Source organism: Crassostrea angulata, chromosome 2 (assembly GCF_025612915.1).
Source record: "Crassostrea angulata isolate pt1a10 chromosome 2, ASM2561291v2, whole genome shotgun sequence".
In the NCBI taxonomy this organism is placed as follows: domain Eukaryota; kingdom Metazoa; phylum Mollusca; class Bivalvia; order Ostreida; family Ostreidae; genus Magallana; species Magallana angulata.
The window spans coordinates 79724236-79737928 of NC_069112.1; the positions used below are offsets into that span (position 1 = coordinate 79724236).

The window sequence follows — 13693 nt, forward strand, 5'->3', positions numbered from 1 at the left end:
AGCTTACATGGTTAATACGATCCTTGATTAGGACAGGTAAGTAATTACAAGGAGTAACTTATTACAACAGGTAACTTTTTATAACAGGTACCTTAATCAAAAAGATATACCGCAAGGTAACTCTACAAGGCAGAGTTCAGGGAGTGTACGGTGCTGTCTATAGGTCACAGGCTTATTGCAGTCATGGTTTACGACAGGTAACTAATTACGAGAGGTAACTCATGACGACAGGTAGTTCATGACGATAGGTAACTAAAGCAAAAAAAAAGGTAATCACAAAAGTAACTCTAAACTACCAAGTTCATGGAGAGTACATTGCTGTCCAAAGTGTACAGTCTTAACACAGTGCTGAGTAATTGATAACCGACAGGTAACTGACTGATGCAGGTAACTAATTACGACAGTTACAGGTAACCCATCCTGACAGAATCAAGTGAGTGTTAATACCTTAACTCGTTCATGGAAAATAAGTTTATTGGTAACAGCAGGTTACTGAAAATTAAAGGTAATTTCCAAGACTTGTTACTGGAAAGAAAAAGCAACTCGTTACGGTAGGTAACTAGCCGATTACGTCGTTTGTGTAGTAACTACAGTATCTTATGTCAGACATGCAACTCACAGAGACAGGTAACTTACAACAACAGGGAACTTGTTTTGGAGGGTATTTATTACAATTATTTAGGGTCCTTCTACAACTTATCCTATCATTACTTTCTCTTTCGTTTTCAGGATAATGGTCATGGACAAAGGTCTGATCGTAGAATTTGATTCTCCACAAAAACTGTTAGACGATAAATCTGGCGTCTTTTACTCCATGGCAAAGGACGCTAACCTGGTCAGCTAACACGCCGTGTTCCCGGCTCTCTCATTGTTTGCTTAGTCTTACATACTTATATACATACACAGTATTATTGTAGATTTATATCTTTATTTTACAATAAACGGATTTTTCTATTAACCTGTGTTTTCACTACATACGTTGCTTACGATGATACATGTACATATCATGCTCTTTATTTTAGTCTTTTTATCTTTCTGGTCGAAATGCAACATTATTTTTTTTTTGGGGGGGGGGGGGGGCACTTTATATGGAATTATCCATGAATTGTTTACATCAAAAACAAAGACTGTCATTAACTGTAAATTCACAATCTGACTTGTACAAAATAAAAGCGGGATGCACTTATATATTTGACTGTGTGAGCAGATTGACCTGAATACGTGCTGTAAACTTACTACATTTGGCTGTGTACTTTTTTTTAGTGTTTTTGGCGAAATGTGTATTCCGCTAAATCAAATACATCGCCAAATGTCATAAAAATTCAAGGATATTCACATTCAGGAATACGCTAATTCAAATCCACGCCAACTTGTTAAAAAAACTAATTTCTGCTAAATGTCGTGCAGCCCCAAATATAATACGTTTACAGTATTTTCTCCGACAAAGACATGTCAAACTGGTCACAGAAGTGCTAGGACATCTATTGTAGAACCACCCCTAGTTCCTGTCATGTTGCTGCTGTAGAGTACTATAGACTCATATTCATTATGAGCTGATCCATAAAATCAAGTGTTTATTGAAGTGTAACTTTATAAACATTTTATTGATACGATCATTCTTGAAAATGTGATTATCATTGAATCAACGAAAACTGATGTCCGCAAACATCGATTAAGCCACAGTATCAAATATCATTACCTAATCAAAGGAATTTTGCTGTTTTATTACAGATTAAATATTTTCGTCTATTTTGTATGTGTATTTAATTTTTGAATTTAAGCTTTATGAACTATAAAATTACTCATCACACAAACTCCATTGCAAGGTATTCCGATACACAACGTTTAAGATTAAAACTCTCTACTTTGTATGAATAGAAATAACGAATAGCACTCAGTTTTGAATTTGTTTTACTGAGAGCAAATCAATAAAAAAGTACAATAAAACAATGTATTTAATAAATATGTTTGTATATTTATAACATACAATAAAGAACACGTGTACATAACATCAGTATCACAGGCTGAGTTTTGAATGGACGGTTGATTCTGGGAGACTTCTCCCGGCAAAAAATAAATCAGTACTTTTTGAATCTCCATGAAATAAATCTGTATGTACAATTAAGAACACGTGTACAGAAGACGTATATCGGTATCACACGCTTTAAATTTCTGAATGGACAGTCGATGCTGGGGAACGCATCTCGACAAATAAATCGGTACTCCACTCACAACAATGCTCTCCCGTATAAACAAATTACAATCATTCATACGATTCATGAAGTAAAAATATTGACTCAACACACAACATTCACGCCCAAAATATTGACCTATAACAAATATCTTTTCTTTCATAATTTTGAGTCAGCTTATTAAGGAAGGGAACAGAAAATCAATTTACAAAATAAAAATATATTTAAAAGACCCTTTAAAATACATATTTATAACTCTCCACATTCATACTCATAAAATATTACAACTATTTTTGAATTCATAATTTACAGTCAGCACAGTTGAGTTTTTTTCGGATTCTTTTATGACGTAGAATCTACTTCCGGTGTCTGTGGCGGCGGCTTGTAGAACGGATCCTTTGGAAGCATTATATCATTGATCTTCCGGACAATGTCGCTCTCCGAGGAAATCTTGTTTTTCTACAAAACACGATGAATAACGGAAGTAGTACATTTTATTTTCATAATTCACGATTATTCACATTTTTGTCAAAATCACTCTGGTGTAATCTTGGTTTTTTTCATTGAAATTACAATTTTTTACAAAAGATATATTTTTTCAATATATGCACGTACACTATACGCGTGTTTATTAATGAAATAAATCAATACTTTCCTAGATTACATCAAACGATTAAAAACATCTATAAAAATTCAACATAATTATAACAAAATGGAAACATTATAAAAGAAACTTCAATATAAATAAACTATATCTTTTGATGTGAATATCACAAACAACACTTTCCGTATCCATGATAATAACAAACTAAAAATTATCTTCAAACAATTACATTGATTTTAAAATACAAGATTCCACAAGAACACAATATTAAGAACTTACAAACACACAGATCCGCATCAATCCGGTCCCGCCTGATTTACTTCCTAGAGACAGAGTCGTCTGGTATTGCATCGCTTTCAAAATGGCCGCCATGCCCTGCTCTCCGATCTGATTACCTGTAAGTACAAACAAATGTCAACATGACTAGACAAATTGCTTTAAGAAATGAAGATAATAATTTTTTATTGATCGACGTATCAAAAAAAAAGAAATGACCGGGAAATTTTATCAATGCTTGTTTATTTTGGAAATTCCCGTTCTATAAATAGTGTTAAATAAGAACAGATGAGAAAAGTAGATCCAGCCAAAATTTTATTGATGCAGGTATCAAAAAATTGTTTCGACCAATCAAAAGCGCCGATATCTTATCAAACTAATAAATATTAAATGCCTCCAATGTGAACATAAGGAGCCAAGTTTTAATTGACCAGGGTACATAAACCAGTTAGGCAAGTTCATATTTATAATTTCATAGACTTGTACATGTACAGTTCAACTTCGATATCCTGAACACTGATATCTCGAATACAATGGATATACCAAAGTGATTTTTAAGGCACAGAGCTCGATGGCCCCGGCCATTTTCTTTACTGTTTTGATCTCCTCAAGAAGAAGAGCGACATATAAAAATATAGTAAAATACCCAAATTTAAAAGGTAAAACATATAGATTTTGTTACTAAATGATAGAGAATGGCTGAATACACCGCTTTCAGAGATATAAGGTAGATCTGATAGTTAATATGTTGACCACCCAGTCTGTTAGTCTAGGACTTCATGATCCTGGAGACATTTTGACATATAGACTTGGTTATTACTTAATAAGTATATGTGCCAGACAATATCTAATTGATAGGGAATCATGATTGACTTACTGACTTACAAAAACAAGTTCAAATTGATCAACAGTTTAACTGACTAGTTCATTGACTTACGAGACAAGTTCAAATTGATCAAGAGTTTAACTGACTAGTTCACTGACTTACGAGACAAGTTCAAATTGATCAAGAGTTTAACTGACTACTTCATTGACTTACGAGACAAGTTCAGGTTGATTAGGAGTCTGTTGCCGGGCACCCATAGCTGACCCTCAATGAAGTCTGCCTCGTCTGTGAGAGGGTTGATGAAGGAGGAGTCACCCATGTCCTGGAATAAAGTTAATGTACAGTGTATATTGGGCAAGAGGATCGCTGTATTCTAAAATATATAGTATTTAAAATGTTGTTTGCCTGTTACGTTTTTTTTCTTGTAGGGAATCATTGCCATATCCTTTCATTAAAAACCCCGCTTATATATAAACTAATGGATACTTGCTAAAACAATTACATTCTAACTTTATAAATCAAAAGCAATTTTACACCCGCACATTTAATCCTTCTTGTCTTATACGGGTAAATAGCAAACTGATATGGACAAAGACTTTTAATTCATTGTACATAAAAGTAAATTATAAAGAGGGTTTGGTGGCCTTTACTGTTTTTATTTTCATGTATATTAATCTTATTTAAATGAAAAACTATAGAACAAAGAAGAAAAAAATTAAAATTTAAAACAGAACACATTTTGCTTGTCTTTCCTTCATCACAGGCACCTGAATTTTTATCAATTAGTCACTCAGTAGGCCAATTATAAAAAAAAATCTACCTTCTCTCTCCCTCTCTCTATAAATAAAGTATAGAGGAGGTAGATTTTTTTTAAATATTTGGCTTATTGAGCTACTGATAGATAAAAATTCATGTGTCTTTGCCTTCATAACAAACTAAAGAATAAAATGTTATTTGTCAACATTTCAAGTCAAGGTGAATGATATTGTGTTTACAATCAAGACTCTAATTACGCATGTGCCACACTCATACATGTATTTTCACTATTTACATGTTTTTATATATTTTCATTCAGTGTCATAAAAAGCGTTTTTTTTTCAATATGTCTAATGAACATAATGAGGATAAAATAACTCTAAATTTTCTGAAAACTGTGAAATTGCATTTGTCTAAATATACGATTTTATGTTTTTACAAATATTGAAATAAACGCTTTATATGAAACTATATGAAAATATGTAAAAACATGTAAAGAGTGAAAATAACATACATGTTTAATAATGAACACATGCTTTATGTTACGTTAAATTGTGAACGTTTTCCATAAAACAATTTACGTTTAAAAAGAATCAAAAAGTGTTTGTAATTGGCGTTTAGCTCTCTCTAATCGTATTCTTCTATTATCATATCATACATGACATTACAAAATTGTTCTCTGTAAGGGTATTTCTAAATCATACAAGACATTATAGCCATGAATTGTTAGATGATCCCTGACCTCTGGTTCGGCCTGTGAAGGTTTCCCTTTGTCCTTTCCTTTAGTTTTCCCTTTGGCCGCATTCTTGGTATCCGCCACTAACGATGCTGTAATAAACCAACGGGGTTCAACACACCGAGAAATCAGTGGAAATCACGGTGGTTAAATCAACACACCGCGAAATCAGTGGAATTCACGGTGGTTAAATAAACACACCGCGAAATCAGTGGAGATCACGGTGATAAAATCAACAAACCGCGAAATCAGTGGAATTCATGGTGGTCAAATGTTCGTGGATTTCACAAGGTTCTTTCACCCAATGACAACACACGTAACAAGTTATGAATTACATTTATGATTTTGTTTCTAATGCAATATTTTTGTGTTCATTTATGTTTTTTTAATTAAAGCACAAATACTTGTCTTTATAAAACATTTACAATCCACGAAAATTGACCACAATAAATTTAGATGAAGAAAGATAACTGAATGGCAGTAATTGGAAGAACGTTTTAAAAAAAATGTTATTCAACATCATTTTTATATATATATATATTCTTTTCTATAAACTTAATGAAATGAATAAACAAGTTTAAATTTTTTGCCTTGTTCAATTTATTACAGATATTAGATAACAAACTATTTTTAAATGCTACAATAACCATGCAAAACTATATAGGATCAATTAAATCTGAAACAAAACATGCACTGTTTTTTTTTTTCTTTTTTTCTAAAGTTTCAAACCTGACACTTATTTTATCAATTTGTGTAGCTATATTTAAAAAAAATATCATCTAATCTAAAATACTTTGATTGACAATGATAAGAATGAAATTTCATGAATCTTCTGTTTTCTTCTTAGCAAGTATGTTTATGGCTTTTAAATTTGAGTTTTATTAACTGTATTTCATTAATTCTAGCAATTACAAAACAACATAAAATGTATTAATAAAACTATTGGCTGTTATGACTATAGTAAGTATCTTAAATTAAGCATTACACATTTATACCGTGGAATCAATAAACTTTACAGGGTGGGAAAGCAGGTAAAAATGTTTGTTAAACTCAACAATCTAACATCTTTTCCAAACATATCATTTGGCAACAAATCAATGTGTTTGTCCATTATTATTTAATAAAGTCTTTTTATTCCACGTAAAATGGTCACCGTGTAAATGATTCCACAGTACAAGGAAAGCCACAACATCCCAAGGCATGCTTCAGTAGTGTTTCAAATAGTCTCGAGACGAAGTAAAACAGCGACAAGTTAGTAAGCATACAGTATTAAGGTAGGATTAAACAGTAGGCAGCCAGCAAAAGTCAGTTATAAACAAAAGTCCTAGTTAGGAGTATAGCAAGTATTTCATATCCATATTAGATGCTCAGTTAATAACTGTAGCTTTTGGGCTCACGTAATTGTACTGTATTTCATCTTGATCCAATGATGTCTATACTTTTTTACCATGGATTTTACTATTGTCATTATTATTTATTTTCTACGTTAACTCTGTTAAAGGGGATATATCTTTCACATTATGGCTTGCTATCTTGCTTCTTTAAAATCCATAAAGATAAAGGACTAAATTAACAAGTAAGGGCCTTTTCAAACTGTTCAAGTAAAGAGTGGAACTAAATATCTGCCGTGCTTGACAACGAAAATGGATTGGTCTTAACCAAACTTTTGGTTTGTTAGAGGGGGAAAATAACGGGATGGGATAAAAATAAATGAACACTGCTGCACGTCACGAATCAGAACTGTTGAACCAATGATATTAGAGATACACATTTTTTTCTTGCTCCCTAATTTCCGAAAACAACATATGTTAATATGTCCAAACTATTGTTTGTTTGGAATTGCCTTCCATCTTATTGCCCCCTCCTCCCAATTGATAAAATTTTATTATCAAAAAAGAAAGAATTTTTAATTTGTTAGCAATAACTAATTAGTAAAACTCCCTTAAAGGTTCACACATGATTTGTTTAGGCATGAATTATCATTTAGTAAAGAGAAAATCCAAGTATTTGAGGTTCGAAATTTGAATAGTTTTCCTTATCTGTAATTAGAGCTCTCTTTCTTAGGAAGATAAGTATAGTCTAAAAATGGCCACGACCATCCAGGTCTCTTAAAATAAACGTGTTTTCTTGTGTCAGTTTATTTCTAATTCATGACGTGTTCTGGGGGTCAAAGGGAGATAACCTTGTTACAATTTTTACCGGCAAAAGAGGTGACCAAACGCATAGTGGCTGCTGAGAGGGAAAATACAAAATAAGATTAAGGTTTGCAGCAGTTTACAATCATCATGGCTGCTGAGTGGAGTAAGCAAACATCTTCCGATTTCTAGTCTTGTAGTCTTGGTGGTTGCTACATGTACTTTCTAAAACTATGGTTTACAGCTTGCAACAGCTAAACCCATCACGAGAGCTGCTGGGACAAGTGATAACCTATTGATTTACAGCATTGATTTCAGAATAAGGAATCCTTTTTATAGTATTTTGAGGTGATATCAAATTTTGTACAGTAAATTTTAATCTAAAACATGTTTTATTCAAGGAATCAGGAGTTTTTAATGTAGAAATGTAGATAGAGAATTTAGCATTATAAAGTGATCAAAAAGTCGGGGTGATCAAATCCCAAAAAACCTGAAGGGCTTTATGATAGATTGACTAACGCTTGACCTTTTTTGATGACCTAATAAAATTCAAGGAATGATTCCTTGTTACATTGTATCTACATAATTTTCAGCAGTTATAGGATTGAACATAGAATGGTCATCGATGAAACATATTGGACTATTCGTTACAATATTAACTCGTAGTGTTATCACATATAAAGACATTGGAAAATGTTAATCTATATTAACAGCTGGACCCTGGTACAAATAATACGAATACACAGTATAATGTTATAAACAGTTATCAATGATATGTTACAAAAATATTCTGAAAAATTCATTTTAACGAAATATGTGTCTCGTTTGACCCATCATCCCAAAGATACACAAATTAAATAGTTTATAAAAGTACGGAAAGCGTGATAAACATACATTATTTTTTCTGCAATCAACGAAAGTAAATTGGCCTTATTTTTGTAAGCTTTTCTTAGTTTTTTTGTAAGTTTTTCTTTGGTTTTAGTATTTCCCCCTTTTCTGGAAGTTTTTCTTTGTTTTTTGTATTGCTCCCTTTTCTGTAAACTTTTTATTTTTGTATTGCCCCCTGTTCTGCAAGTTTTTCTTTGGTTTTTGTATTTCCCCCTTTTCTATAAGCGTTTCTTTGTAAGCTTTTCTTTGGGTTTTTTGGTAAAGTTTTGTAAAGTTTTTTTTTTTTAATTCCATAAAAGCGTTTGACTATTCATGCTTTTACTACGGATATTGATGACGTTGTGCAGTTGTACCGGATACAGTAGACGTGATGACACGCTTCGAAAAAGAGCGTGGGGCTGTAGCATAAAAATATACATCAAATCTTGCAATTGTATGTCTTCTTATTTGACAAGTGCAATTCCTCAAAACATGATTTTCACTCTATGCGTGCAAAAACTGTACATGGACGACACTAATTCGTAGTCTTTTAAAAAAAATGTCTATTCTTGAGAGCTACTACAGTAAACTACAAAGATGTTTAGGATCAGAATTGATATGAAAGGAAATCTGAGTAAAAGATATGATACGATGATTGATAAGATCTGCATGGTACGATGTACAGCAAAACTCGAATATACCGAACACAAATATAGCAAACTTATGGCATTACCAAAGTTCTTTTTTCCCTATGGTCCCCCTTTAATTTTGATGTAAACGAGTTTCGCTGTGCATAACATACTGGATAAGAAGACAAGTACTTGGGGTTATTTAACGGCAATGGCAATTAGTATGTATAAGGAATAATTCTTGGGTTTTCTGGAGGTAATACTCGTTTAAGGTACACTGTTAAATTTTTGTACTGTTGATACCTTATTTAACGCGAAAATTTAATACTTGCGTAAAACTTTAAGATTCTAAATCTCACTTTCATTTTTCAGGCAGATTTGAATTATATTTAATGTAGCAAAAAAGTAATGCTCGCGAATTCATATTCTCGCGATTTGACACAAAAAGCGGAATCGCAAAACTAAGTACTCGCGTAAAATAAGGAATTTACAGTATTCAATGCACAAGATTTCATTGATCAATGTTGGGTAAATTTAGACAGAAAAGAGTTCTAAAGAGACACCATTTCATTCCTTTAAGAATGGTATATGAGCATTAACTTTTGGGTCAAATTTAACAAAATCATGGATGAACGGGCTAATTTTTACTACTGCATATAACCAAAGGTTGTTTCCCTTGAAAGATGAACAGTGTACCTGTATCTATTATAATATCAATATTCTCTTACATAAGCCCTAAATACACTATCTTTGGGAAAAAAATTGATGGGTAGCCCAATCCTATCTAACTTTGGATTGATTAATACCCTAATCGTTCACACCATTATTTGTTCAACAACTCTCTCAGAGCATTTTCTCTATCTAAAGTTCTAGTACTGTTGTTTTATCATTATTAACACCGATTTTCATGCACTTCGATCCATGCAGTCAAATAATTAATGTAATAATAAATCATAACAGTATATCAATGTACAACGCAGTCCTCTAATATAAAATTCCAATAATGTAAGATTGAGTTTAAATAAATATGAATGATTACTTTGTACACACATTATTCAAGAACAAGATTTCAAAGTGTCTGCATGGATTGAAATTTATCTATTTGCCGTTGGTGTACTTCGTGATATCGTTTTGATTCATCTTTGGTTTTCCCTAATCATTCTAGTATATGTAATCTGTCATCTACCCCCAGTTTCTTTTTATATCCCCATATCAAATATTTGATCCGCCACCATTCTCTAATATAGTTACCATGATAAAGGTTTGATCCGCAACTGGTTTTTCAAAAAATTCCCTCTTAAAATGTTTGATCCACCACCGGTTTCTATTATTACTCCCATATAAAATCTGTGATCCACCCCGATAACTTACCTCCAGAACTTCGGCCCGTAGTGTTCCCACCTTTGTCTGTGTAAAAAGGTAATAAATATGCAAAAAAAAATCTAATTAGCCAAACATGTGATAGAGATCTACACAAAGTGAGATTAGCTAGAATAATTCACACACAGAAGCATGTTTATTAAATTAACAAAACACATATGTATGGAAGTTAAACTTCAAACATAGAATGGTAATGAAAATGAATCAGTCAATGGCAATATGATTTCATAGATATACGATTACATAAAAATGGAAGATGAAATTTGAAATCCTGCGACATTACCAGACCAGGCCATGTCTATTTCAATAACGTTATTCCTATAATGACTTAGTAATATCTTACAACCCGTGTACAGTGTAATATGGCCCAAATACCATTCACTCTTAAATGATTTAAGTCAAAAATATGCCTTTCATGTTTTCCCCCCCATTTTTTTCATTTACTTTAGACACAAACTACAAAAGGTTACTGCTTGCTATGTATTATGATACACAGTCCATCAATATCGCCTCTCATTTTCAGATGTTGAGTTATAGGGGCTTAGACACGATTTGAGATCAAAAATTTTATTTATTTTTTTATGTATAAAATGGTTTACTGGTCATTTTAAATGATTGACGAAAATATTGATTGTTTACGTCTAGTGACAAGCGAGATACAGAGGTAAGAATTGATTGTTATGTAAACAAAGCTTGAGTCTTATAGTTGTTTACAAAAAATATAATATAGAGAATTATCATTTCTTAGACAAAATGACACGTAACTAAAAAACAATTTAAACTAATTCATTATCATTTTAAATACTTAGTCTATTATCAGCAAAAGAAGGATGCATTGGATTGAAACTTACACCAATACAACACATATGTAAAAAATGACAATATTCGAGCTTTGTTTACAAAACAAAGATTTATGAACTCTGTATCTTGCTTATAATTTTATATTTGTCCATACAATTTTGACATAGCATTGTAAACTTCTATATTTATCAATTTAAACATTGAAAATGGGAAAATAAAATCTGAAAAGTTTAAGGTCAAATCGTGTGTCTCAGACTGGATTGTCTACAAATTGTCTACAAATAACACATCAGATCCACACCGACATTTTAAATAATAAACAATTATTAAATACTATAAACCAACTTTTATTTGCTTGCGAGAAATTTTCGCGAGGTAAGCGAAATCCCTGTGGTCGAAAATATTTCTCACCCCGAACCAAACCTTTGTCTATAGTTTTTATAAAATTACAGGTCTGGATAAGGCTTAATCGTGAAATAAAGAAGCCACGAATAAAAATTGGTTTACAGACAGTAAAGGAAAACTCCATGCATTATAGCTTTAATATTTTGCAACTGATTACATATTTGTTATGCAAATCTCTTCTCAAGGAGGATAACTAAATATAGTTACATGTAGCCATAAAAATCCAGCCCTATCAAAGGGTTCTAGACACGATTTCAGATGAAAAATTTATTTTTGGTTTTTACGCATAAAATAGTTTACTTGTGTATTTTGAATGATTACCCATTATTTGAATTTGGGAAGTCATGTTACAAGTGAGATACATAGGGAAGAAGTCTTTGTTATGTAAACAAAGCTCGAGTCTTATATTTGTTTACAAATTATGTAAAGTAAAGAAATTACCATTTCTTTGACAAAATAACTTGTGGAAACAAGATAAACTCATTCAATGTGTTCAAAAATAATTTTACCAACAACAAAATGCAATATTAGATTGAAACTTTTACCAATACAAGACATATGTAAACAATAAAATGACTCGAGCTTTTTTTTTTTACAAAACAAAGACTTTTAACCTTTGTATCTCGCTTGTAACTCGATATTTGACTTTCAAATTTTGATAAAGCATTTAAAACATCCATATTGACCACTCTAGACATTAAAAGTGAAAAAAAATATATGAAAAAATTGAGCTCAAATCGTGTCTAAGTCCCTTTAAAGGGGCCAGATGGTCGTGGCCATTTTTAGACCAAATAAAATCTCCAAAAAGAAAAGAGCTCTATTTAAAGCTATAACAAAAGATTCAAAAGTTAAAGATCAAAAACGAAATTGGTCTTGACTAAATAATAGTACATAGTTCATAAATCATTTTTAGAAACAGGAGGTAGATCTGATGGTTAGTCTGTTGACCATCAAGCCTCCTTAAGGTAGATCTGATGGTTAGTTTGTTGACCATCCAGTCTCCTTAAGGTAGATCTGATGGTAAGTTTGTTGACCATCCAACCTCCTTTAGGTAGATCTGATGGTTAGTTGACCATCCAGTCTCCTTAAGGTAGATATGATGGTTAGTTTGTTGACCATCCAGTCTCCTTAAGGTATATGTGATGGTTAGTTTGTTGACCATCCAGTCTCCTTAAGGTAGATGTGATGGTTAGTTTGTTGACTATCCTGTCTCCTTAAACACATTCTTATTTTTTTTTTCTTGTTACTGAATAATACAATATTATGATCAACTAATAATAGGATACATATATATATCACTAACTAAGCGCATGCAAGTGCTAAAGATCATGCATAAAGATTAATTTCTACTGGTTATGCAAAGTGGGTAGAATCCTCGTTACTCTTCGGTTATGTATCTTTATCAAAGACTAGTGTACTTTTATCAGAGATGAGACAGTCGACAACCTGCAAGTTTTTATTTGAATAATTATAAGTAAACTATTTATAGATTGTGAACTACTAAGTAAATAGAAAAAATTTATATACAATACTAGCTTAAAAATTCCGTTTAGTTAATTATCTCCCTGTATTTCAAGACAGATTTATTCTTTAGGTTTAAATATTTTAATAATAGATCATCGAACCTTTCTAAGGGACTTTGAAGTCAATAATGAAATAATGGAGGTAGATAATTATCATTCCATTTATACACTATAAAAAAACATTCAACAGGCAGCAGGGTATTCTATGCTGTGAGACTTTGATAACAGAATTAAAGAAGGAAAAGTTGTTTGATTGGAGAAACGGAAAATGAAAGCAGGACTAAAGCTGAGTGAGAAATCTTGTAAAACTGTCATTTTTTAATTGATGAATAACTTATTTATATATTTATTTAATTAATTTTTTAATTAATAAGTAATATTGTGAAACTATCATTTTGTAAGCTCCCATCCTTTCTTGTTGAAGTACCAACTTTAAAATATTTCATGGTTCAAGTTGCCACACGTTAGTTTAAATTAACCTTAATACGTTTGATACATGTAACGAAAACACAAAATATTAAAAAAAGAAAATATCAGAAGAAAAGAATTATAATATCAAGAAC

General features: G+C 31.7%; 2 protein-coding genes across 30 annotated transcripts in view; one reads left to right on the plus strand and one right to left on the minus strand.

Moving 5' to 3' along the window:
• The window catches only part of LOC128172887 (multidrug resistance-associated protein 1-like), a 47595-nt gene extending 46637 nt beyond the window's left edge, over positions 1–958 (plus strand). For all 3 annotated transcript variants that reach the window (XM_052838598.1, XM_052838599.1, XM_052838600.1), the window contains one exon: positions 730–958. In XM_052838598.1, the coding sequence (XP_052694558.1) occupies positions 730–844 (115 nt within the window). In that variant the 3' untranslated portion in view covers positions 845–958. The remainder of the gene's footprint in view (positions 1–729) is intronic.
• Positions 959–1894: 936 nt separating this feature from the next.
• Positions 1895–13693, minus strand: part of LOC128172888 (leucine-rich repeat-containing protein 71-like) — a 59378-nt gene continuing 47579 nt past the window's right edge. For 14 of the 27 annotated variants that reach the window (XM_052838611.1, XM_052838612.1, XM_052838605.1 and 11 more), the window contains 6 exons: positions 10393–10428; positions 7590–7622; positions 5397–5482; positions 4112–4220; positions 3076–3191; positions 1895–2651 (listed from right to left, as the gene is read on the minus strand). In XM_052838611.1, coding sequence (XP_052694571.1) covers positions 2535–2651; positions 3076–3191; positions 4112–4220; positions 5397–5482; positions 7590–7622; positions 10393–10428 — 497 coding nt within the window. In that variant the 3' untranslated portion in view covers positions 1895–2534. The remainder of the gene's footprint in view (positions 2652–3075; positions 3192–4111; positions 4221–5396; positions 5483–7589; positions 7623–10392; positions 10429–13693) is intronic. The other 13 variants (XM_052838626.1, XM_052838618.1, XM_052838617.1 and 10 more) reach the window with 2 other exon arrangements.